The 23237-nt window shown below is 43.1% G+C and overlaps 1 protein-coding gene across 1 annotated transcript in view; it reads left to right on the forward strand.

The window, feature by feature from the left end:
- Positions 1 to 23237, forward strand: part of MFAP5 (microfibril associated protein 5) — a 219366-nt gene that overhangs the window by 30756 nt on the left and 165373 nt on the right. Inside the window, exon 2 of the mRNA XM_053692810.1 lies at positions 12631 to 12690. Coding sequence (XP_053548785.1) covers positions 12633 to 12690 — 58 coding nt within the window. The 5' untranslated portion in view covers positions 12631 to 12632. The remainder of the gene's footprint in view (positions 1 to 12630; positions 12691 to 23237) is intronic.

Raw genomic sequence — 23237 nt, forward strand, 5'->3', positions numbered from 1 at the left:
GGGTGAGAGTGCTAGAGAGAGGGTCAGAGTGCTAGAGAGGGTGAGAGTGCTATAGAGGGTTGCTAGAGAGGGTAAAAGTGCTAGAGAGAGGGTGAGAGTGTGAGTGCTAGAGAGAGGGTGAGAGTGCTACAGAGCGGGTGAGAGTGCTTTAAAGGGTTGCGAGAGGGGGTGAGAGTGCTAGAGAGGATGAGAGTGCGCTAGAGAAAGTGAGAGTGTGCTAGACAGAGTGAGAGTGCTAGAGAGGGTGAGAGTGCTAGAGAGTGTGAAGGTCTCTCTAGGGTGAGAGTACTAGAGAGAGGTCGAGAGTGCTAGAGAGGGTAAGAGTCCTACAGAGAGGGTGAGAGTGCTAGAGAGGGTGAAAGTGCTAAAGACAGGGTGAGAGTGCTAGATAGACGGTAAGAGGGCTAGAGAGGGTGCGCGTGCTAGAGAGAGTGAGAGTGCTAGAGAGAGGGTGAGAACGACAGAGAGGGCGAGAGTGCTAGAGAGAGGCTGAGAGTTCTAGAGAGTGTTAGAGTGCTTGAGAGAGGGTGAGAGTGCTAGGGAGAATGAGAGTGCTATGGAGGGTGAGAGTGCTAGAGAGAGGGTCAGAGTGCTAGAGAGGGTGAGAGTGCTAGAGAGGGTTGCTAGACAGGGTAAAAGTGCTAGAGAGAGGGTGAGAGTGTGAGTGCTAGAGAGAGGGTGAGAGTGCTACAGAGCGGTTGAGAGTGCTTTAGAGGGTTGCTAGAGAGGGTGAGAGTGCTAGAGAAAATTAGAGTGCACTAGAAAAAGTGAGAGTGTGCTAGACAGAGTGAGAGTGCTAGAGAGGGTGAGCGTGCTAGAGAGTGTGAGTGTCTCTCTCTGTCATACATCTAGTCTCTCTCTGTCATACTTATAGTCTCTCTCTGTCATACGTCTAGTCTCTCTCTGTCATACATCTAGTCTCTCTCTGTCATACATCTAGTCTCTCTCTGTCATACGACTAGTCTCTCTCTGCAATACATCTAGTCTCTCTATGTCATACGACTAGTCTCTCTCTGCAATACATCTAGTCTCTCTCTTTCATATGACTAGTCTCTCTCTGTCATACATCTAGTCTCTCTCTTTCATATGACTAGTCTCTCTCTGTCCTACATCTAATCTCTCTCTGTCATACGTCTAGTCTCTCTCTGTCATACATCTAGTCTCTCTCTGTCATACATCTGGTCTCTCTCTGTCATACGTCTAGTCTCTCTCTGTTATACATCTAGTCTCTCTCTGTCATACATCTAGTCTTTCTCTGTCATACATCTTGTCTCTCTGTCAGGGTTTTTTCCCTGCTTTGTTTGCCATGTGCTGCTGGCAGCCATTTTACTCACCTCTCTTGCTGACTCTGGTGCATACTGTGTGATGCTGCTGATTTCCTGCAGTTCCTTTTATGGCCAGACTGGTGTACATCATCCGTGTGGGACAGGATGCAGTCTCAGAATTGTGATGTCATCACTTATTATTTAAAGGGCCTCTGTTCAGTATGCTTTGCCCTTGCATTGTCTCAGACCTATTTGTGAGAGCTCCTGTGTATTACCTGGCTGTCTGACGTCCCTCCTGGTTCCTGATCCCTGGCTTGTTCTTGACTCTGCTGTTCTCCTTGTTCCTGATCCCGGCTCGTCTGACTATTCGATTTGGCTCCTGACTCGGCTCGTCTGACTACCAGCTCTGGTTTTGATTCCCGGCTTGTTATTTGACTTGTGGACTTTTTATTATTTTTTGCTATTAATAAAGGTGTGATTATTTTTGCACTTCTCGTCTCAGTCTGATTCCTGGCATCCTGACATTATGCAAGGGCCATGAATCCTGATGGTGCTAATAATCCACCTTTACCTGCCATAATTTCCAGGCTGGATGAACAGGATCACAGCTTGGATCAATTTGCACTAGCCCTGAAACCCTTGCTGACACGCACTGCACATTTGGACCAAAGTGTCCCACAAGTTATGGCTGCTCCTGTTTCCGCTGCTGCACCTAGTCCTACCAGGAGCATGTCCGGTTCTGCCCCTTTACCTCAGCGTTATGGAGGCGATCCTAATCAGTGCAGAGGGTTTTTGAACCAGGTGGGCATTTACTTTGAGATGTTACCTCAGGCGTTTCCCTCTGACAGAGCTAAGGTGGTATTTCTCATCTCGTTACTCTCTGACACAGCTCTTGCCTGGGCTAATCCCTTGTGGGAGACTAATAAACCTGTGATTTCAAATTACTCTGAATTTGTGGCCTCCTTTCGAAGAGTATTTGATGTTCCGGCTCGCTTCTCCTCTGCTGCTAAACGACTCATGTCCATTCAGCAAGGTACAAGATCTGTTGCTCAGTATGCCATTGAGTTCTGTACGCTTGCCGCAGAGGTAGGTTGGAACAATGAAGCCCTTGTTGCGGCCTTCTTTCATGGGCACTCTGATGCGATTAAAGACGAAGTTGCTGCCAGAGATTTACCAGAATATCTCGAGGCATTAGTGTCTTTTTTGATCCTAATTGACATCAGACTAAGTGAGAGGCCCTCTTTCAAGGAGCGCTTGCGGAAGCCTCCTGTTCCTTTGTCTCCTACGTGTTCATTACCACTCATGCCTCCCTCTCCTCCCATGCCTCCTGGTCCCGAGTCACCAGGTACTGCTGAGCCGATGCAGTTGGGATTCACGCATATCTCCATGGTGGAGAGGGCCTTTAGGAGGAGGGAGGGGCTCTGCCACTATTAGGGGTTACAGGGCCACCTTTTGAAGTCTTGTCCTACATGGCCGGGAAACACTCACACCTAAGGTCCTGTCGGGGAAGACCTTGGGTGGTTTATCCTCGTCCCTGGAACCGCTAAAGAGAAACCTTTGGTCATGGTTGTCCTTTCCTGGGTGGACTCCTCCATAGTCACCCAGGCTCTTTTTGACTCCGGTCCTGCGGGCTATTTCATTGACAGTGCTTTTGTATCAAAGCACTCCATTCCTATTTTGCCTCGGTCCGTTCCGCTTGCTATTGAGGCTGTTGATGGCAGGCCCCTTCAGCCCGCTCTCGTTACTCACCAAACTGCTCCATTATCCATGGCTGTTGGGGCTCTCCATTTTGAAACCCTCCAGTTCCAGGTGGTAAACTCTCCACATTTTCCGGTTGTTCTGGGTTATCCCTGGCTCCAAAATCACAATCCCAGTCTCGACTGGCGCAGGTCTGAAATTTTGTCGTGGTCTCCGCAATGTATTTCCACTTATCTTCGGAAACCAGTTAAAGTCTTGTGCACTTCTTTGGTATCTCAATTGCCAGAGGAGTACAGAGAGTTCCTAGACGTTTTTGAGAAGGTGCATGCCAGTACGTTGCCTCTTCACCGGTCTTAGGATTGTGCCATAGACCTGCAACCCGGAGCCATTCCTCCTCGGGGGCCGGGTTTACCCTCTGTCTGTTGAGGAGAATTGTGCTATGGAGGAGTATTTTGCCGATGCTCTGTCACGGGGGATCATCCGCAAATCCTGCTCTCCTGCAGGGGCTGGCTTCTTATTTTTGAAGAAAATGAGTGGCAAGTTAAGACCATGCATCGATTATACCATTAAGAATGCTTAACCTATTCCGCTCATTACGGAACTCTTTGGCCACCTCAAGAGAGCTACGGTCTTTACTAAACTTGATTTGAGAGGAGCGTACAATCTCGTTAGGATCAAGGAGGGCCACAAATCGAAAACAGCATTTAACACCAGGAGTGGGCATTATGGGTATCTTGTAATGCCCTTTGGCCTATGTAATGCTCTTGCTGTTTTCCAGGAATTTATTAATGATGTCCTATGAGATATGTTGCAACAGTGTGTTGTGGTATACTTGGATGACATCCTCATACACTCACCCACACTTGAGGTTCATCGTTCTGATGTTACACGGGTTCTTCAGAGACTACGTGAGAACGGCCTGTTTTGTAAACTCGTGTCAGGCTCTGTCAGGCTTGTCAGCAACCTACAATGACTGGAGAGATTAACTGTTACTAAAACTTGAACACAGCTGCTGAGATGAAAAATTAAGGATTTGTTTCTGGGAGATGTGAGGGTAACAGATAAATCACCTAGGTGGTGAACTGAATCCCAATTACTACCAGAATGTTAATATACAGGTTCATAAGTAGTTGCTAGTAACTGTAGCTACATAAGTATAGTATAACCAGGCAGCTTAGTTAAAGCAAGAACCAAATTATGCTCAGCAAAAATAAGAGAAAATAATATGCCACTTAGTAAACTTTAACTAAACAGGTTTTTCACAGTATGGAACGTTTAGGCAGGAATTATATAGTAAGCCGTTTTTAAGTTTATGTTTATATACATCTAATTACCTTGACCACTTAGATTCAAGTTTAGGCAGAGCTTCGGTAGTCAGATGGGTAAGAAATCAGAGGCTTGAGAGTAACGGAGCGGAGCAGCAGCTCGCAATGTCGGATGTTCCGTGAAGCTGGCGTGTGACGTCACCGCGGATGGATACAGGCTCCGGTAGACAGAGTATGAGGTTCCGTGTGGGAAATAGTGACAGGCAGTCCTGGAGGATAACAGCACGAACACAGAGAGTGCTGCTGTTACTTTTAGTTTAGTAGTAGTAAGGAATACTGAATCCACAAAAGGATAGATTATTTCCAATAATAGTGCAATGCACAGGCTGGATATTTCTGTAGGCACAACAATACCAAGCAAAGGTAAATGGGCTGCTGGGAATTTAAAGGAAGTGAGCATGATCCTAATTGAAATTTAAAGGTACAGAACGGTAAAAAGAAGTAAGTCCAGTTTGGAGAATGATATCCTGACAGGACCCCCCCTTCAAGGAGCAACTCCGGTGCTCAAGGTCTAGGGCAATCCGGGTTCCGACGATGAAATAATGCGACCAATTTAGGAGCAGAGATGTTGCAAGCCGGCTCCCAAGAGTCATCATCCGACATGTAATCCTTCCAACGGATCAAATATTGAAGCGAACCCCTGGAACGTCTAGAATCCAGGATGGAGTGGACCTCGTATTCAGTATTGGGATCAATGACCACAGGGGGGTCCCTAGAGAGAGGCAGAGAATCCCTGAGAGCCCTGTAGGGCTTCAATAGGGAGACGTGGAACGTAGGGTGAATTTTCATGCTGTCTGGTAGAGTAAGTCTGACAGCATTAGTGTTGATGATCTTGGAGATAGGATATGGTCCAACATATAAAGGTGAAAACTTCCTGGACGGTGTGTTCAGTTTCAGGTTCTTGGTAGATAACCAGACCAAGTCACCTATGGCGTAATTAGGTGAAGGTACCCTCTTCCTGTCGTAGTAGAACTTTTGAGTTCTCTTGGCTTGTTCGATGGCGGCTGTAACAGAGGTGAAGTTAGATGAAATGAGATCCGAAAGTTCAGAAATATTTAAAGAGGTTGTTTGGTTGTCGGGCAAGATTTGGAACCGTGGGTGGAAACCATAATTTACGTAGAAAGGAGTCTTCTGTGTTGTGGAATGGACTGTATTGTTGAAGCAGAATTCAGCATACGGGAGATGTGTGGACCAAGATAATGGCTGTGATGAGCAATAAGTTCTGAGGAACTGTTCTAGCCATTGATTAGATCTTTCTGTCTGGCCGTTCGTCTGAGGGTGATATGATGTGGTGAGTTTCTTATTAATAGAAAAACATCTGCAGAACTCAGACCATAATTTGCTAGAAAACTGGCTACCACGGTCACTCAATATGCTGTTAGGAATACCATGATACTTGAAGACGTGCTGAAGGAGTAATTGTATAGTTTCAGATGCTGTAGGGAGTTTATGGTATGGAATGAAGTGGGACATCTTACTGAAAAGATCAACAACAACAAGAATAGTAGTGTTGTTCATTGATTTAGGCAGATCAACAATGAAATCAACAGCAACCTCCAGCCAGGGCCTACTAGGAGTAGGTAGAGGAATCAATAAGCCATATGGGTGATGCTTTGATCTTTTAGAAATGGTACATTCTTGACAAGTTAAAACATGCTTCTTGATGTCATGAGATATTCCAGGCCACCAATAAGTTCTTCCTACAAGTTCCTGAGTTTTCTTGATACCTGGATGTCCTGCGAGTTGAGACTCATGACAGGATAGGAGTACCATCTCACGCAATGTAGGCGGTATGTATAGATTATCCTGGAAGTAGTAAAGGCCATCTTGTCTTCAAGTCAGGGATAAAGGTTTACTGTCATCCTGTTGTTGTTCCTGTAGAAGGAAGGGTTTTGATTCAATCACGAAAGAAATAAAATTCTCTCGTGGAATTACTGTGTCTAGAGGAGTATCAGAGCGAGTATAATTCGGTAGTCTAGATAGAGCATCAGCTTTATGATTCCTACTAGCGGGTCGATATACGATTTGGAAATTGAACCTGGAGAAGAAGAGGATCCATCTCACCTGTCTTGCAGACAGAGTTTTTGTAGTTTTAAGATACTGTAGGTTACGATGGTCTGTATATATTAGAGTTGGCATGGAAGTACCCTCAAGGAGATGCCTCCAATGTTCAAGCGCCATCTTGATAGCCAGCAGTTCCTTGTCGCCGATGGGGTAATTTTGTTCTGGAGGTGATAGACTGTGAGAGTAGAAAGCTACTGGATGTAAGGGTTGATTTAACCCATCGCGTTGAGAAAGCACTGCACCTACGGCCACGTTTGAGGCATCTACTTCAAGCACAAATGGCAAGTCAGGATTTGGGAACCGCAGTATGGGTGCTGTAGTGAATCTGTGTTTTAGGTGGTTAAAAACATTCTGAGCTGTAGAATCCCAGTGAAATGGTATTGAAGTTTTGGTTAATGTCGTTAAAGGTTTGGTTATGTGAGAAAAGTTCTTTATGAATTTGCGATAAAAGTTCGCAAAACCGAGGAAGCTCTGTACTTCCTTTCGGGTCTTAGGGGTAGGCCACTCAGTTATAGCCTGGATTTTTGCCTGTTCCATGTGTATACCCGTAGAACTTATTACATAACCAAGAAAACTAATAGTTTGAGAATTAAAAATGCACTTCTCAGGTTTAGCATACAAAAAGTTACTTCTTAATCTCGACAGGACCTGTCTGACATGTTTTACGTGTTCAGGTAAAGTCTTTGAATATATCAGGATGTCATCCAGATAGATAACAAGAAAAATATCGAGAAAGTCTCTGAAAAGGTCATTAATTAGGTGCTGGAAGGTGGCTGGGGCGTTACATAACCCAAAGGGCATAACGGTGTACTCATATAAGCCGTAGCGAGTACGGAACGCCGTCAGCCACTCATCACCGCTTCTCACACGGATAAGGTTATACGCACCTCTTAAGTCCAGCTTGGTAAAATATTTAGCACCCTCTAACCTCTCTATTAGCTCTGGAATTAGGGGCAGGGGATACCGATTCTTTATTGTGACCTTGTTTAATTGTCTGTAGTCAATTATGGGACGGAGGCTGCCATCCTTATTTTTAACAAAAAAGATCCCAGCACCCGCTGGAGAAGTGGAAGGCCTAATGAAGCCCTTTTTTAAATTGTCTTCTAAGTAAGTTTTTAAATGACTGAGTTCAGGTTTGGACAACGGAAATATATGACCGTATGGGATTTCTGCACCAGGAACCAGTTCAATAGGACAGTCGTATTTTCTATGGGGTGGTAAGTGTTCAGACTCAGTCTTGCTAAATACGTCTGCAAAGTCCTTATATTCGTCAGGTATGGTAATATTTGGTTCTGTCTTAGATGTGAGCAGTATGTCTACTGGAAAACAAGTATTTGTACAATATGTTGAAGTAAAGGAAACAGTCAGAGTGGTCCAAGAAATAGAGGGGTTATGTAGTATCAACCAGTTTAAACCTAAGATAACGGGAGAAACAGGAGAAGATATGACGTCAAAGGTTAAGTATTCCCTATGATGGTCTGGGGTGATAACCAATAATGGGATAGTTTGATACTCTACTGGACCTGATGATACAGGTCTGCCATCAATACCTCTTAATAACACAGCAGATTTTTTTTGCATGAGTGGAATTTTATTTACAAGTGTATATTGCTTATCAATGTAACAAGCAGTAGCTCCAGAATCAATTATTGCGGGTACGGTGAGTCGCTGGTGATCCCACTGAAAGAGAAGTGAGAGCTTACAATAGGGACTTTTATTATCATAGGAGTTACAGCAAAAAGAGGGACTTTTGGACTCACCCCTGTCAGCTTTCTGAAGTGATGGGCATTCTTTTACTGAGTGTTCATCAGATGCACAATATAGGCAGAGGTTATTCTCCCTTCTTCTAGTCTTTTCCTGTGCACTCAGGGGGCCTTTTAGAAAGCCAATCTCCATAGGTTCAGCATGAAACTTAGAACTAGGCAGTGATGTTGAGGTGCTAGGGTGTTTTTTTGTGTATGCCTCTGGATATGTTCTCTCGTGTTGTCTCTCACGTAAGCGTCTGTCTATAGTGATGCTTAATTTAATTAACCCTTCAAGTGTAGGGGGTATTTCGGTACGGGACAACTCATCTTTCACTGCGTCTGACAACCCCAGACAAAACTGGTTCCTTAGAGACAAGTTGTTCCATTCCGAATCTTTTGCCCAATGTTTAAAGTCGGTTATATAATCTTCTACTACTATTTTCTTTTGCTTTAAAGCCCTAAGAGCAGTTTCAGCTGTCTGCTGTTTGAAGGGGTCTTCGTACAGCTGACCCATACCCGCAAAAAAATTATCTAACGAGTTCAGTATATTCTCATTAGATTCAAAAAAAGAATTAGCCCAGCTACGTGGTTCCCCCCTTAAATATGAGATAGTTGTCAGTACTCTAATCCTGTCATTGGGGTAAGACTGGGGTTTGAGTATAAAAAGTAATAAGCATGCATTTTTAAAATCTCTGTACTGTGCCCTGTCACCATAAAACTTTTCAGGGAGACTAACGGCTAGATTTAGAGTTTTGTCGGTAAGGACCCGCGTAGCTAACGCCGGCTTTTTTCTGGCCGCACCTTTAAAATAACTCTGGTATTGAGAGTCCACAGAATCGCTGCGTTAGGCTCCAAAAAAGGAGCGTAGAGCATTTTTAACGCAACTGCAACTCTCAATACCAGAGTTGCTTACGGACGCGGCCAGCCTCAAAAACGTACTCGTGCACGATTCCCCATAGAAAACAATGGGGCTGTTTGAGCTGAAAAAAAACAGCACGAACACAGAGAGTGCTGCTGTTACTTTTAGTTTAGTAGTAGTAAGGAATACTGAATCCACAAAAGGATAGATTATTTCCAATAATAGTGCAATGCACAGGCTGGATATTTCTGTAGGCACAACAATACCAAGCAAAGGTAAATGGGCTGCTGGGAATTTAAAGGAAGTGAGCATGATCCTAATTGAAATTTAAAGGTACAGAACGGTAAAAAGAAGTAAGTCCAGTTTGGAGAATGATATCCTGACAACTCGAGAAATGTGAGTTCCATCAGACTCAAGTAACCTTCCTAGGTTATGTTATCTCCGTTGCAGGGTTCTCCATGGATCCTGTCTCCTGACAAGTTATCTGCAGTTCTGCAGTGGCCTCGCCCAGTTGGTCTTCGGTCTATTCAACGTTTTTTGGGTTCGCCAATTACTATAGAAAGTTATTAAAAACGTTTCTTCCTTGGTCAAACCTATCACAGACATGACCCGTAAAGAGAAAGATCAACTGCATTGGTCACCTACTGCCATTAAGGCCTTTGATAGTCTTAAGACTGCCTTTGCTGTCGCTGCAGTTCTGGCTCATCCTAACCCTGTCCTGCCTTTCGTTTTTGAGGTCGATGCGTCTGAGACTTAAATTTGTGCCCTCTTGTCTCAACGTTCTACGCCTGATGGTTCCGTGCATCCATGTGGTTTCTTCTCTAAGAAATTGTCTCCAGCAGAGTGCAATTATGAAATTGGTGACAGGGAATTACTGGCCATAATTTTGGCACTCAAGGAATGGAGGCATCTTCTCGAGGGTACTAGCGTACCAGTGCTCATTCTTACTGACCACAAAAATTTAACTTATCTATCTGAAGCAAAATGTTTGTCGCCCCGACAGGCCAGATGGGCACTATTTTTGTCTCTGTTTAATTATGTGGTCTCCTACCTGCCTGGTATTAAGAATGTTATGGCTGATGCCCTCTCTCGACAATTTTCGCCTCTGTCCAAGGAGGAGTCTGTCTGTACCTAGTCCAGTTATACCTCCTGACCATATTTTGGCTACCATATGTACTAATTTGACTTCTCCCTAGGGGGAGGAGATCCTGGTTGCACAAACCAATACACCTCCTGAGAAACCTAGTGGTAATGTTTTGTTCCTGAGAATCTTCAAACTAAACTTTGGCACACTTACCACTATCCTAAAGTCGCAAGTCACCCAGGCAAGAACCAAATGATTTGGTCTGTCACTTGACAATTCTGGTGGCCAGGTCTTCGTTCTAATGTTGCTGCGTCTGTTGCCTCCTGCTCAGTTTGTGCACAGAATAAGACTCCTTGACGTCTTCCTGTGGGTCTTCTTCAACCTATTGCTAATGGTGAGCGTCCTTGGACACATCTTTACATGGACTTCATTGTCGAGCTCCCTGTTTCCAATGGCAATACTGTTATCCTTATGGTGGTTGACCGTTTTTCTAAAATGTCACATTGCATTCCCTTGAAGAAGTTGCCTACCGATCAGGGAGGTCTTCCGTTTACATAAGTTACCCAAGGAGATAGTGTCGGACCGGGGTAGCCAGTTTGTTTCCAGATTTTGGCATTCCTTTTGTGCTCAAATGGGGATCCAGCTTTCCTTCTCCTTGGCATATCACCCTCAATCCAATGGGGCTGCGGAACGGTCTAATCAAGCTCTGGAACAGTTCCTCCATTGCTATGTCTCAGATCACCACAATAATTGGTCTGAACTGTTACCTTGGGCAGAGTTTGCTCGTAATAGTGCTATTAATGCTTCCTCCAAGTTATCCCCGTTCATGGCGAATTATGGGTTTCAACCATCCTTGTTGCTCGATTCATTCATGTCTCAGGGTATTCCGGCTTTGGAGGAGCATCTCAGGCAACTCCGTTCCACGTGGGTGCAGATTCAGGATAGCCTTCATCGTTCTATGCAGTGCCAAAAGTTCCAGGCTGATTGTAGGCGTCTGCCCGCGCCTTCCTAACAGGTTGGTGAGAGAGTTTGGCTGTCTTCCCGCAACTTGAACCTTCGTGTGCCTTCCAATAAACTGGCTCCCCGTTATGTTGGTCCTTATCGAATACTCCGACGGGTTAATCCTGTGGCCTACGCTCTTGACCTTCCTCCTGCAATGCGCATCTCCAATGTTTTTCATGTCTCCCTCTTGAAACCATTGGTTTGTAATCGGTTTACCATTGTGATGTCTCATCCCCGTCCTATCTTTGTTGACAACCATGAGGAGTATGAGGTCAACAGCATTATTGACTCTCGTATGTCCAGGGGCCGCATACAGTATTTGGTTCACTGGAACCATACTGTTCATGCTCCCACCCTCCTCCGTGCCTTCCATGTCCGTTTCCCCAATAAGCCTTTTGTCCTCCCGCGGGGGAGGGGTCATTGAGGGGAGGGTACTGTCAGGGTTTTTTCCCTGCTTTGTTTGCCATGTGCTGCTGGCAGCCATTTTACTCACCTCTCTTGCTGACTCTGGTGCATACTGTGTGATGCTGCTCATTTCCTGCACTTCCTTTTATGGCCAGACTGGTGTACATCATCTGTGTGGGACAAGATGCAGTCTCAGAATTGTGATGTCATCACTTATTATTTAAAGGGCCTCTGTTCAGTATGCTTTGCCCTTGCGTCATCTCAGACCTGTTTGTGAGAGCTCCTGTGTATTACCTGGCTGTCTGACATCCCTCCTGGTTCCTGATCTCTGGCTTGTTCCTGACTCTGCTGTTCTCCTTGTTCCTGATCCCGGCTCGTCTGCCTATTCGCTTTGGCTCCTGACTTGGCTCGTCTGACTACCAGCTCTGGTTTTGATTCCTGGCTTGTTATTTGACTTGTGGACTTTTTATTATTTTTTGCTATTAATAAAGGTGTGATTATTTCTGCACTTCTCGTCTCAGTCTGATTCCTGGCATCCTGACACTCTCTCTGTCATACATCTGGTCTCTCTCTGTCATACATCTGGTCTCTCTCTGTCATACATCTGGTCTCTCTGTCATACGACCAGTCTCTCTCTGTCATACATCTAGTCTCTCTCTGTCATACGACTAGTCTCTCTCTGTCATACATCTGGTCTCTCTCTGTCATACACCTGGTCTCTCTCTGTCATACATCTGGTCTCTCTGTCATACGACCAGTCTCTCTCTGTCATACATCTAGTCTCTCTCTGTCATACGACTAGTCTCTCTCTGTCATACATCTGGTCTCTCTCTGTCATACATCTGGTCTCTCTCTGTCATATATCTAGTCTCTCTCTGTCATACATCTAGTCTTTCTTCGTCATAAGACTAGTCTCTCTCTGTCATACATCTAGTCTCTCTCTGTCATATGTCTAGTCTCTCTCTGTCATACATCCACTCTCTCTCAGTCATACATCTAGTCTCTCTCTGTCATACATCTAGTCTCTCTCTGTCATACATCTAGTCTCTCTTTCTCATACATTTAGTCTCTCTCTGTTCTCTCCGTAATATGACTAGTCTCTGTAATATGGGTGGTTTCTCTTTCATTTCACTGTGTTCAATAAATCCACAGATATGCCACTTTCAGAATCTCTCTCTTTCAGATATGTCTGGTCCAAGAATTCAGAGACTATGTGTTCTTCTCTTGACCATTTGTACCCTCGGTGAGTAAACCAATGGCCCCTCAGAGTGTAGATGTTAGCGATTCCCACAATGGAAACTGTAATTTATTCCACTAAAAACAAACTTATATGTGATGATATGAAGTATCATGTGCAGTGTAGTTATATTATGATTTCTAATGTGCACCTTAAATTATTTTTTTCCTGCACAATTTTAATACAAATTTTAATTTTTCCATAAAATTAGATTTTTGGAGAACAATTTTGTTACGATTTTTAATGCAATTACACAATACAATACAAGCTTTATTGTAAGAAAATATACGAAACAGCAGAGTTAAAAAGTAAGACATTCAAATTTAACAATCAGTTATGAGTTTATGATAACCCAGTCATATTGCATGGCCTTAGTCCTTGATAAATATATAATAGTTTAATCCAGAAACTTTAAGAGTGGGGTGGAATAATGGGCCCACCTGTTTAAACTTGTTGTCCATCAGTTTACATTTTTATAACAAAAACAACATTGGTATTGTTAGAGTAGGGAAAGAAGGGAGAAGTAAAGAGATGAATAGAGATAAGTGGGGAAAGAAAAAAAAAGGGGGGGAGAAAGAAAGGGTTTGGCAATTCCAGATTGGGGTGTTAGGAGATAAGTGCATATGTCCCTCTGTATCAGGTCATCAGGTTAGAGGCCTTTACCTTCCCATGTCAGCTGCATAAGTTCATGTGTTACTATTTTACCTGTTTTCTGAAAATGGTAGCGCACTAGTCGGAGCAAATCCCCGACCTTGGCCCTCCATTCCTGTTGGCTGGGTATCTGTTGTGTTTTCCAATATTTAGGAATTAGCCCCTTAGCTGCACCGAACATCAAGCAGCAAAAGGTGCTTCGCTTTTCCACCTACTATTGGAAGTTCATGGTATATCAGGTGATTTGGGTTAGGTGTAATTGCAATCTCTAATACTCTACCTATTTTCGTGAACACTTCGTTCCAGAAGGAACATATGCTGGGGCAAGACCAACATATGTGGAGAAGTGTACCCTCATCCTCCTTGCAGCCTCTCCAGCACTCCCCGTCAGTGTTATGGTATATGTTTTTAATCCTCTGAGGGGTCAAGTACCAACGACTCAGGTAATTGTAGTGCATTTCCTATATTTTAGCCAAAAACAGAAGCCGTTTTGGATTTCTTAAATATTTTAAACCAATCCTTAGTCTCAATGGTGTGCCCTAGCTTGTTGTGCCAAGCATGTACGTATGAGGGTAAGGTAGTGTCTCCCCTTGTAAGAAGAATTTTATAGAGTTGTGAGATTAGGTGTTTTGGGGGTTGGTGCGCCACACATAGGCTTTCAAAAGGAGTTTTTTGTCTGTTGAAGTGCATTTTATTCCTATGTGATAAGTAGAAATGCGTAAGTTGTGCCATACTGAACCACGAGGAGAATGTGCGACTGTCCCATTCTTCAAACTTGGTCTGTGGTTTAATTTTCCCGTGGTGTAGGACATGTGTTATTGTGATGTTGGTCAGAGAGTATGAGTGTGTTGGGCCCCGCGCACTGCGTACGAGTCCGATTTCTTGGTTTTCCCTTATAGGGGTTAGAGGTGAGCAGGGAGTGAAGATATAAGCCCCAACTCGGATAAGTCTGTTCCATATTGAAAATATTTCTTGAAGAAGTGGGTAATATTCTATTAGATCAGGGCGACAAAATTGTGTTACCCATGTCAGGGATCCATCATTGCCATGTTGAAGGATCTCACCATCTATGTGCTTTGCCCTGAGGGTTTTGACATAGTTCGACTAATCTTTGTAGATTAATGACTTTCCAGTAGGTCTCAAGGTGAGGAACTCCCGCCCCCCTCTCCCTAGAGAGATATATTGTTTTGTGCGGAATTCTGGGTTTGATCCCATTCCATATATATGTCTCTATGGCCATCTGTATTTGATGTAATAAGTGTGAGGGTGTGGATATCGGTATAGTCTGCAAGATGTAGAGGACCCTGGGCAGGATGTTCATCTTGACCACATTAATGTGGCCCATTCATGATATACTTTTATTTTTACAGCTTGATAGATCTCTCTGTACATCATCTCTGATCGCCTTATAGTTAAGGTCTACTAGCTCCCTTATCTGTAACGTGAGGGTGTTAACTAAATTTTTAAGATGGGATGGTGCAATTTTTATCGGACATTGTTGTCTTAGGCTATCAAACATACTAGTGGGTTCCGTTATATTTAATATTTTGGTTTTTGAAGAATTTAGGAGAAAGTTTGACGCCGCTCCGTATTTGGTGAACTCTGCCAGAGCTGCTTGCAGAGATGGAATTGTGTCTGATATTGTTAGGAGGATATCATCTGCGTACATTGAAATTTTGTGTTCAGTTTTACCTACTGTAATAAATAAAAAGAGAGAAGCTCTCAACCTGGGAACAAGTAATAGCATAATAGCTTGTTCTATGGCTAGTTACCACCCAAGAAGAAGCCTCTTTTTGCTCAACATGTGCCTTTCACAGAGAAGAACTTTCCTGTAGCATATCAGTCTTATCCTGACTTCACAGTACAGTCCAGCCCCAAAATACCAGGCAATCCCTCTCTGAACGAGAGAAACAGCAAAACCCCAGGCATATGTTTCGGCCTAGTGTGGGCCTTGTCAGTGAGGTGCAGCCATGTCCCTCTAGGCACACTAAGCAATGGGTCCACGTCTGGATTCCCACATCACACTTAAGGAGACTTCCCTAAGTGTCATAATTTGCATAAATAAAAAAAGAGAAATGCTCAACCGGGGAACGATCAATAGCATAATAGCTTGTTCTATGGCTAGTTACCACCCAGGAAGCAGCCTCTTTTTGCTCAACATGTGCCTTTCACAGAGAAGAACTTTCCTGTACCATATCAGTCTGATCTTAAAAGATAGCCAAATGGGTACTCACATACTCCAAGAACACACTGATGTGTTAGTAGGGACAGGCTGCAGATTATTACAGGTGTGACAGCTCACCCATTCAGTCCCGCTCTCAATGATGTGGTGCTGGAGAATTACAGGAAACACAGGAGAGGAGCACTACATGTGCAGACCATTAAGAGTATAAACAGCAAAATTGTACTGGATATAAAATGGGTACTCACATGCTCCAAAGCACAGCAATGTGCTGGTGGGGACAGGCTGCAGATTTAGGCAGGTGTGGCAGCTCACCTCAAAGTAAACTTGTACCAAATGTTAGGGATATCTCTTGTAAAGGATGTCAGGCAGAGAGTAGGTAGAGTGATCCACTCGCAGATGAATAAAAAAATATAATTTATTAAAAACACAAAAATAAAATACAACAACACATAGGTTTGTTGTGGCAAGTGGACCAAGGGGTTAAAAGTGTGGACCCCAATATTTGCAACGCGTTTCTCGGTTAGCAAACCGTTTCATCAGGCATATAATAATTCTCAAACCTACCTCTGCCTTTTATACCTAACAAACTAGTATACAAACAGTTACCTCGCTTCTGGAGGGTGTGTTTTCTTATTAGTGGGTGGTGAACCCCTGTCTAATCACAGCAGTATCTCCAATTGCAGTTTTATACAAGGAAAAAACTACAATTTGTAAATACATTATAGAAATACAAATGCTTACTTGGTCCACTTGCCACAACAAACCTATGTGTTGTTGTATTTTATTTTTGTGTTTTTAATAAATTATATTTTTTAATTCATCTGCGAGTGGATCACTCTACCTACTCTCTGCCTGACATCCTTTACAAGAGATATCCCTAACATTTGGTACAAGTTTACTTTGAGGTGAGCTGCCACACCTGCCTAAATCTGCAGCCTGTTCCCACCAGCACATTGCTGTGCTTTTGGAGCATGTGAGTAGCCATTTTATATCCAGTACAATTTTGCTGTTTATACTCTTAATGGTCTGCACATGTAGTGCTCCTCTCCTGTGGTTCCTGTAATTCTCCAGCACCACATCATTGAGAGCGTGACTGAATGGGTGAGCTGTCACACCTGTAATAATCTGCAGACTGTCCCTACTAACACATCAGTGTGTTCTTGGAGTATGTGAGTACCCATTTGGCTATCTTTTAAATTCATTGTGTTTACATCTGACGATACATCACATGAGGCGCCCCTCTGTACTTTTCCTTTTTGTATAGTATCACCTGGACCTGCCAGTGAGGAGGAGGCAGCCACCACTTGAAAAGCAGCTTATACCTTTCCAAGGACATTATACTTTGTTTTATATGCCAATGGTGTTCTAAGACTCATTCCAATTTGTATATAAGATTTATTTCTGTTTGTCTTATACTGCTTATTACAGACGTGTCAATCCAACACTATTTTACCTTTCATATAGCATATTGTAGCGCCCCCTTGTGTGACTAGGTCACACTGTTTGTATATATACCCATATCAGTCTGATCTTGACTTAACAGTGCAGTCCAGCCCCGAAATACCAGGAAATCGCTCTCTGAACTAAAGAAACAGCAAAACCCCAGACGTACGTTTCTGGCCTAGTGTGGGCCTCGTCAGTGAGGTGCAGCCATATCCCTCTAGGCACATTGAGCAATGGGTCCACGTCTGGATTCCTGCATCACACTTAGGGAGACTTCCCTAAGTGTCATCATTTGCATAAATAAAGAAAGAAGAGCTCAACCTGGGAACGAACAACAGCATAATAGCTTGTTCTATGGCTAGTTACCACCCAAGAAGCAGCCTCTTTTTGCTTACCTACAGTAATGCCTTTTATGGATGGGTTGGCACGGATTTTACAAGCTAATGTTTCTACGGTGAGGGCAAACAGAAGCGGGGAGAGAGGGTATCCCTGTCTCGTCCCTTTGTTGATTGGGAAAATGTCGGAAAGTGTGCCGTTAACCCGCACTCTAGCATTAGGCGTGGAATAAAGTGAAAAAACTCCATTGATAAATTTGAGGCCGAAACCGAGTTTAATCAGTGTGTGGTGCATAAATGACCAATTCACCCAGTCAAACGCCTTCTCCGCGTCTGTTGATATCTGAGCTAGAGGATGGAGTTCACCCTGGCACGGGTGATCAACTGCAAAACCTTAAGGGTGTTATCTTGTGTCTCCCAAGCTGGGATGAACCCCACCTGATCTGTTGAGATTAAATAGGGTAGGAATTTATTTATTCTATTTGCTAATATTTTGGCTAGTATTTTGACGTCCAAATTAAGAAGGGATATGGGTGGTAGTTCTCCAGTCTGTCAATGGGTTTGCCTGGCTTTGGTATTACGGTAATGTGCACTTCTAGCATTGTACTAGGGAGGGTAGGGATTTCCAACAGCTGGTTAAATATCGTCTGTAGATGTGGTGTTAGTATGTCAGAGAAGGCTTTTTATTACTTCAGGCCGAAGCCGTCAGGGCCTGGACTCTTGCCTGTAGGCAAGTCTTTGATTGCCTTTAGTATTTCCTCTATTGTAATTGGTGTTTTGAGGAACTCAGAGTCTTCTCTAGGGAGCTTTTGCATGTTTATTCCCGCTAAGTACTGTTGGATTACTAGGTCACTATTTGGGGCAGGGCCTTGCAACATTCGCGCATGCTCTGGGGCCTGTAAGTTATATAGAATTTTGTAAAATTCCCCGAATGTGTTTGCAATTGACGCACTATCTGCCCTGGTGACTCCCTGCCTGTCAACGATTGTGTGTACATACGTTCTAATTTTTTTACGAGCTATCGCACGGCCAACAGTTTCCCCGCCTTGTCTCCCTGGTCAAACAACTGCTGCCTTAGAGTTAAGGCTTTTCTCTGATGTTCCTCCTACAAAAAGTGGAGGAGGTTGGTCCTAGCTAGGTTTAGTGTGGTTTTGAGTGTCAAACCATTTGGGTTTTGTTTTTGGGTTTCCTCTTTATCAGCAACTTGGATGAGGAGTGTCTGGTAGAGTTCTTTCTGCTGTCGTGTAATTTTGGCTTTATGTTTTATAAGCTTGCCTCTTAGGACGCATTTGTACACCTCCCATATGGTGGTGCTCTGCATAGAGTCCGCCGAGTTTAGGTTAAAGTATTCTGTAGGGGTTTGTGTAGGTCCGTTTTAATGATAGGGTTGTCAAGTAGTGAGTCGTCCAACTTCCATAAATAATGTGTAACAGGTATGTTGGGACAATTTATAGAGCAGCAGACTGGGGCGTAGTCTGACCACGTAATTGGTCTGATGGCACAGCTGGTAGTTATTGTTAGGCCCGTGGGGTCTGTAAAAGGGTTATCTATTCTAGAATATTTCCTATATGGGTGAGTGTAAAATGTAAAGTTTTTGATAGAGGGGTGAATGGTATGCCAGATGTCGTGGAGGACTAAGTCCTTGATAGACTTAGCTAGAATCTTTATCGTTTTGATGGGAGTGCTGGAAATGACGTCCGAGGTATCTAGATTAGGGTTCAGAGGAGTGTTAAAATCCCTCCTCCCAGGAATGTTATTCCTGCCTGTGATTCAAGCATTTTATGGGCTGCTTTCTTAAAGAAGGTAGATTGGGAGTGGTTAGGAGAGTACAAGTTCACTAGCCTAATGGGAAAAGAGTGCCTATGAGGATCAAGAACCTGCCGTCCGAGTCCCTTTCTATCTGAGAGAGCAGAAAGGGCATTTTGGCGCTAAAAATAATTCCCACCCGTTCTTTTTTGTTGGGCCTGAGGCAAAATAAGCAGTTGGGTAGAAGCGGTTATACCATTTGGGTTTATGTTGTCTCGAGAAATGCATTTCTTGCAAGAATATGATATCACCCCCATCCTATTTAGGTCTTGTGTTACTATTGAGCGCTTTCCAGGGCTGTTAAGGCCCTTAGCGTTAATGGTGATTATATCCACTGAGATATTTTTAATACGACTATGTAAGGGAGCCATTTGTAAAGAAGAAAAAAAAAAAAAAAGACAAAAAAGGGGAGGGGGAAGAGGAGAGGTGGGAGAAGACTAGAAGGGGAAAAGAAGAAATTAGTAATGGGGTTGAAGAGGTGAAGACGGATGTTAGAAGGTAGGGGTCTTAGAAGGGTAGAAGATGTGTGGTGAAGAGGAGGTAGCTGAATTTGGGAACACAGCTTCTTAGAGGCGCAGATTTGGGAGTAAATAGAGCAGTGTTCTCTGGAAATATTAAATCAGTATTAAAATAACAGTTCAACACTTTTACAATACCAATACAAGCAAATAGGGGCCGTAAGCCCTCTGCCAACTATCAGCTAGATTACGAGTTTTGCGTTATGAGTGAAAAAGCATCGTTATGCTTCATAACGCTGCTTTTTCCCTAACTCTGCTATTAGAAGTCTTGTAGGTATAGGTGTATCGCACACCTTTTTGGCCGTCATGCAACGTCAGTACCGCTCTTTTTTAAAAGTCCTTTTTCAATGGGACTCCTATAGCGCCGGTATTACGAGTTTGCCAGGGAGGCCAAAAAGTGAGCGGTACAGCCTATACTGACAAGATCCGTACTGCCATCTAAAGTCAGTAGTTATGAGTTTTAAGTTACAAAGCTGTAGCATAAAACTCATAACTAAAGTGTTAAAAAGTACACTACCACCCATAAACTACTTATTAACCCTTAAACCAAGGCCCTCCCGCATCGCAAACACTATAATAAATTTAATAACCCCTAATCTGCCACTCCGGACCTCACCGCCACAATTAAAATGTATTAACCCCTATTACGCTGCTTCTCGACATTGTCACCACTAAAATAAACCTATCAACCCCTAAACTGAGGCCCTCTCACATCGCAAACACAATAATAAATTTATTAACCACTATTCTGCTGCTCCCCGACATCGTCACCACTATAATAAACCTATTAAGCCCTAAACTACCGCCCTCCCGCATTGCAAACACTATTTAAATATTATTAACCCCTAATCTGACGTCCGCCAACACCGCCGCTTTAATAAATCTATTAACCACTAAACCGCAAGCCCCCCACAACGAAATATACTAAAATAAATTATTAACCCCTAAACCTCTGACCTCCTACATCACTAACTCTACATAAATATATTAATCCCTAATCCTAACCCTAACGTAACCCTAAACCTAAATCTAACCCTAACCCTAAAGTAACCCTAAGCCTAACACCCCCTAACTTAAATATAATTAAAATAAATCTAAATAAACCTTACAATTATTAACTAAATAATTACCTGTGAAATAAAAACTATCGCCTAGATTACGAGTTTGGCGTTAGCCTTAAAAAGCAGTATTGAGAGGTCCCAACGCTGCTTTTTAACGCCCGCTGGTATTACGAGTCTGACAGGTACAGGTGTACCGCTCACTTTTCTTCCGCGACTCGAGGCTATCGCAAATCCCCTTACGTCAATTGCGTATCCTATCTTTTAAATGGGATTTGCCTAACGCTGGTAATACGAGTCTTGGAAGAAGTGAGCAGTAGACCCTCTCCTGTCAAGACTTCTACCGCATTTAAAAGTCAGTAGTTAAGAGTTTTATGGGCTAACGCTGGAACATAAAACTCTTAACTAAAGTGCAAAAAGTACACTAACACCCATAAACTACCTATTAACCCCTAAACCGCTGCACTCCCGCCTCGCAAACACTAGTTTTTAACCCCTAATCTGCCGTCACTAACATCGCCGACACCTACTTACATTTATTAACCCCTAATCTGCCACCTCCAACGTCGCCGCTACTATATTAAAGGTATTAACCCCTAAACCTAAGACTAAACCTAACCCTAACCCCCCTAACTTAAATATAATTTAAATTAAACGAAATAAATTTAACATAATTAAATAAATTAATCCTATTTAAAACTAAATACTTACCGATAAAATCGTACTCTATTGGGTTGTATTGTGGCGATGTCTGTCCGCCTGCTCAGACCGCTGCTTCATAACTGCTGTTTCTGGCGAGTCTGAAGACTCGCCAGAAACAGGGGCCATCAAGCTCCTTACGGAGCTTGTTAAATAGAGCCCATTGTATCTAGCTTAGGGTTTATATTTATTTTACAGGCAACTTTGTATTTATTTTAACTAGGTAGAATAGTTATTAAATAGTTATTAACTATTTAATAACTACCTAGCTAAAATAAGTACAAAATTACCTGTAAAATAAACCCTAACCTAAGTTACAATTACACCTAACACTACACTATCATTAAATTAATTACCTAAACTAACTACAATTAATTAAAATTAAATTAAATAAACTAAATTATGAAAAAAAAAAAACACTAAATTACAGAAAAAAAATAAATTGCAAGAATTTTAAACTAATTACACCTAATCTAATCCCCCTAAGAAAATAAAAAATCCCCCCAAAATAATAAAATTCCCTACCCTATACTAAATTACAAATAGCCCTTAAAAGGGCCTTTTGCGGGGCATTGCCCAAAAGTAATCAGCTCTTTCACCTGTAAAAAAAATACAATACCCCCCCAACATTAAAACCCACCACCCACACACCCAACCCTACTCTAAAACCCACCCAATCCCCCTTTAAAAAAAACCTAACACTACCCCCCTAAAGATCTCCCTACCTTGAGCCGTCTTCACCCAGCCGGGCACAAGTGGAGCTCCAGAGGGGCAGAAGTCTTCATCCGATCCGGTCAGAAGAGGTCCTCCAAGCTGCAGAAGTCTTCATCCAAGCGGCATCTTCTATCTTCATCCATCCGGAGCGGAGCGGGTCCATCTTCAATCCAGCCGACGCGGAGCCATCCTCTTCAAACGACGTCCTAACACTGAATGAAGGTTCCTTTAAATGACGTCATCCAATATGGCGTCCCTTGAATTCCGATTGGCTGATAGGATTCTATCAGCCAATCGGAATTAAGGTAGGAAAAATCCTATTGGCTGATCCAATAAGCCAATAGGATTGAAGTTCAATCCTATTGGCTGATTGGATCAGCCAATAGGATTGAGCTTGCATTCTATTGGCTGTTCCAATCAGCCAATAGAATGTGAGCTCAATCCTATTGGCTGATCCAATAAGCCAATAGGATTTTTCCTACCTTAATTCCGATTGGCTGATAGAATCCTATCAGCCAATCGGAATTCAAGGGACGCCATCTTGGATGACCTCATTTAAAGGAACCTTCATTCAGTGTTAGGAGGTTGTTTGAAGAGGATGGCTCCGCGTCAGCTGGATTGAAGATGGACCCGCTCCGGATGGATGAAGATAGAAGATGCCGCTTGGATGAAGACTTCTGCCGCTTGGAGGACCTCTTCTGACCAGATCGGATGAAGACTTCTGCCCCTCTGGAGGTCAAATTGTGCCCGGCTGGGTGAAGATGGCTCAAGGTAGGGAGATCTTTAGGGGGGTAGTGTTAGGTTTTTTAAGGGGGGATTGGGTGGGTTTTAGAGTAGGGTTGGGTGTGTGGGTGGTGTGTATTAATGTTGGGGGGGTATTGTTTTTTTTTTACAGGTGAAAGAGCTGATTACTTTGGGCAATGCCCCGCAAAAGGCCCTTTTAAGGGCTATTTGTAATTTAGTATAGGGTAGGGAATTTTATTATTTTGGGGGGATTTTTTATTATATTAGGGGGATTAGATTAGGTGTAATTAGTTTAAAATTCTTGTAAAAAAATTTTCTCTGTAATTTAGTGTTTAGTTTTTTCGTTATTTAGTTTATTTAATTTAATTTTAATTAATTGTAGGTAGGTTAGGTAATTTAT

The sequence above is a fragment of the Bombina bombina genome, chromosome 9 (genome assembly GCF_027579735.1).
Source record: "Bombina bombina isolate aBomBom1 chromosome 9, aBomBom1.pri, whole genome shotgun sequence".
Taxonomy (NCBI): Eukaryota; Metazoa; Chordata; class Amphibia; order Anura; family Bombinatoridae; genus Bombina; species Bombina bombina.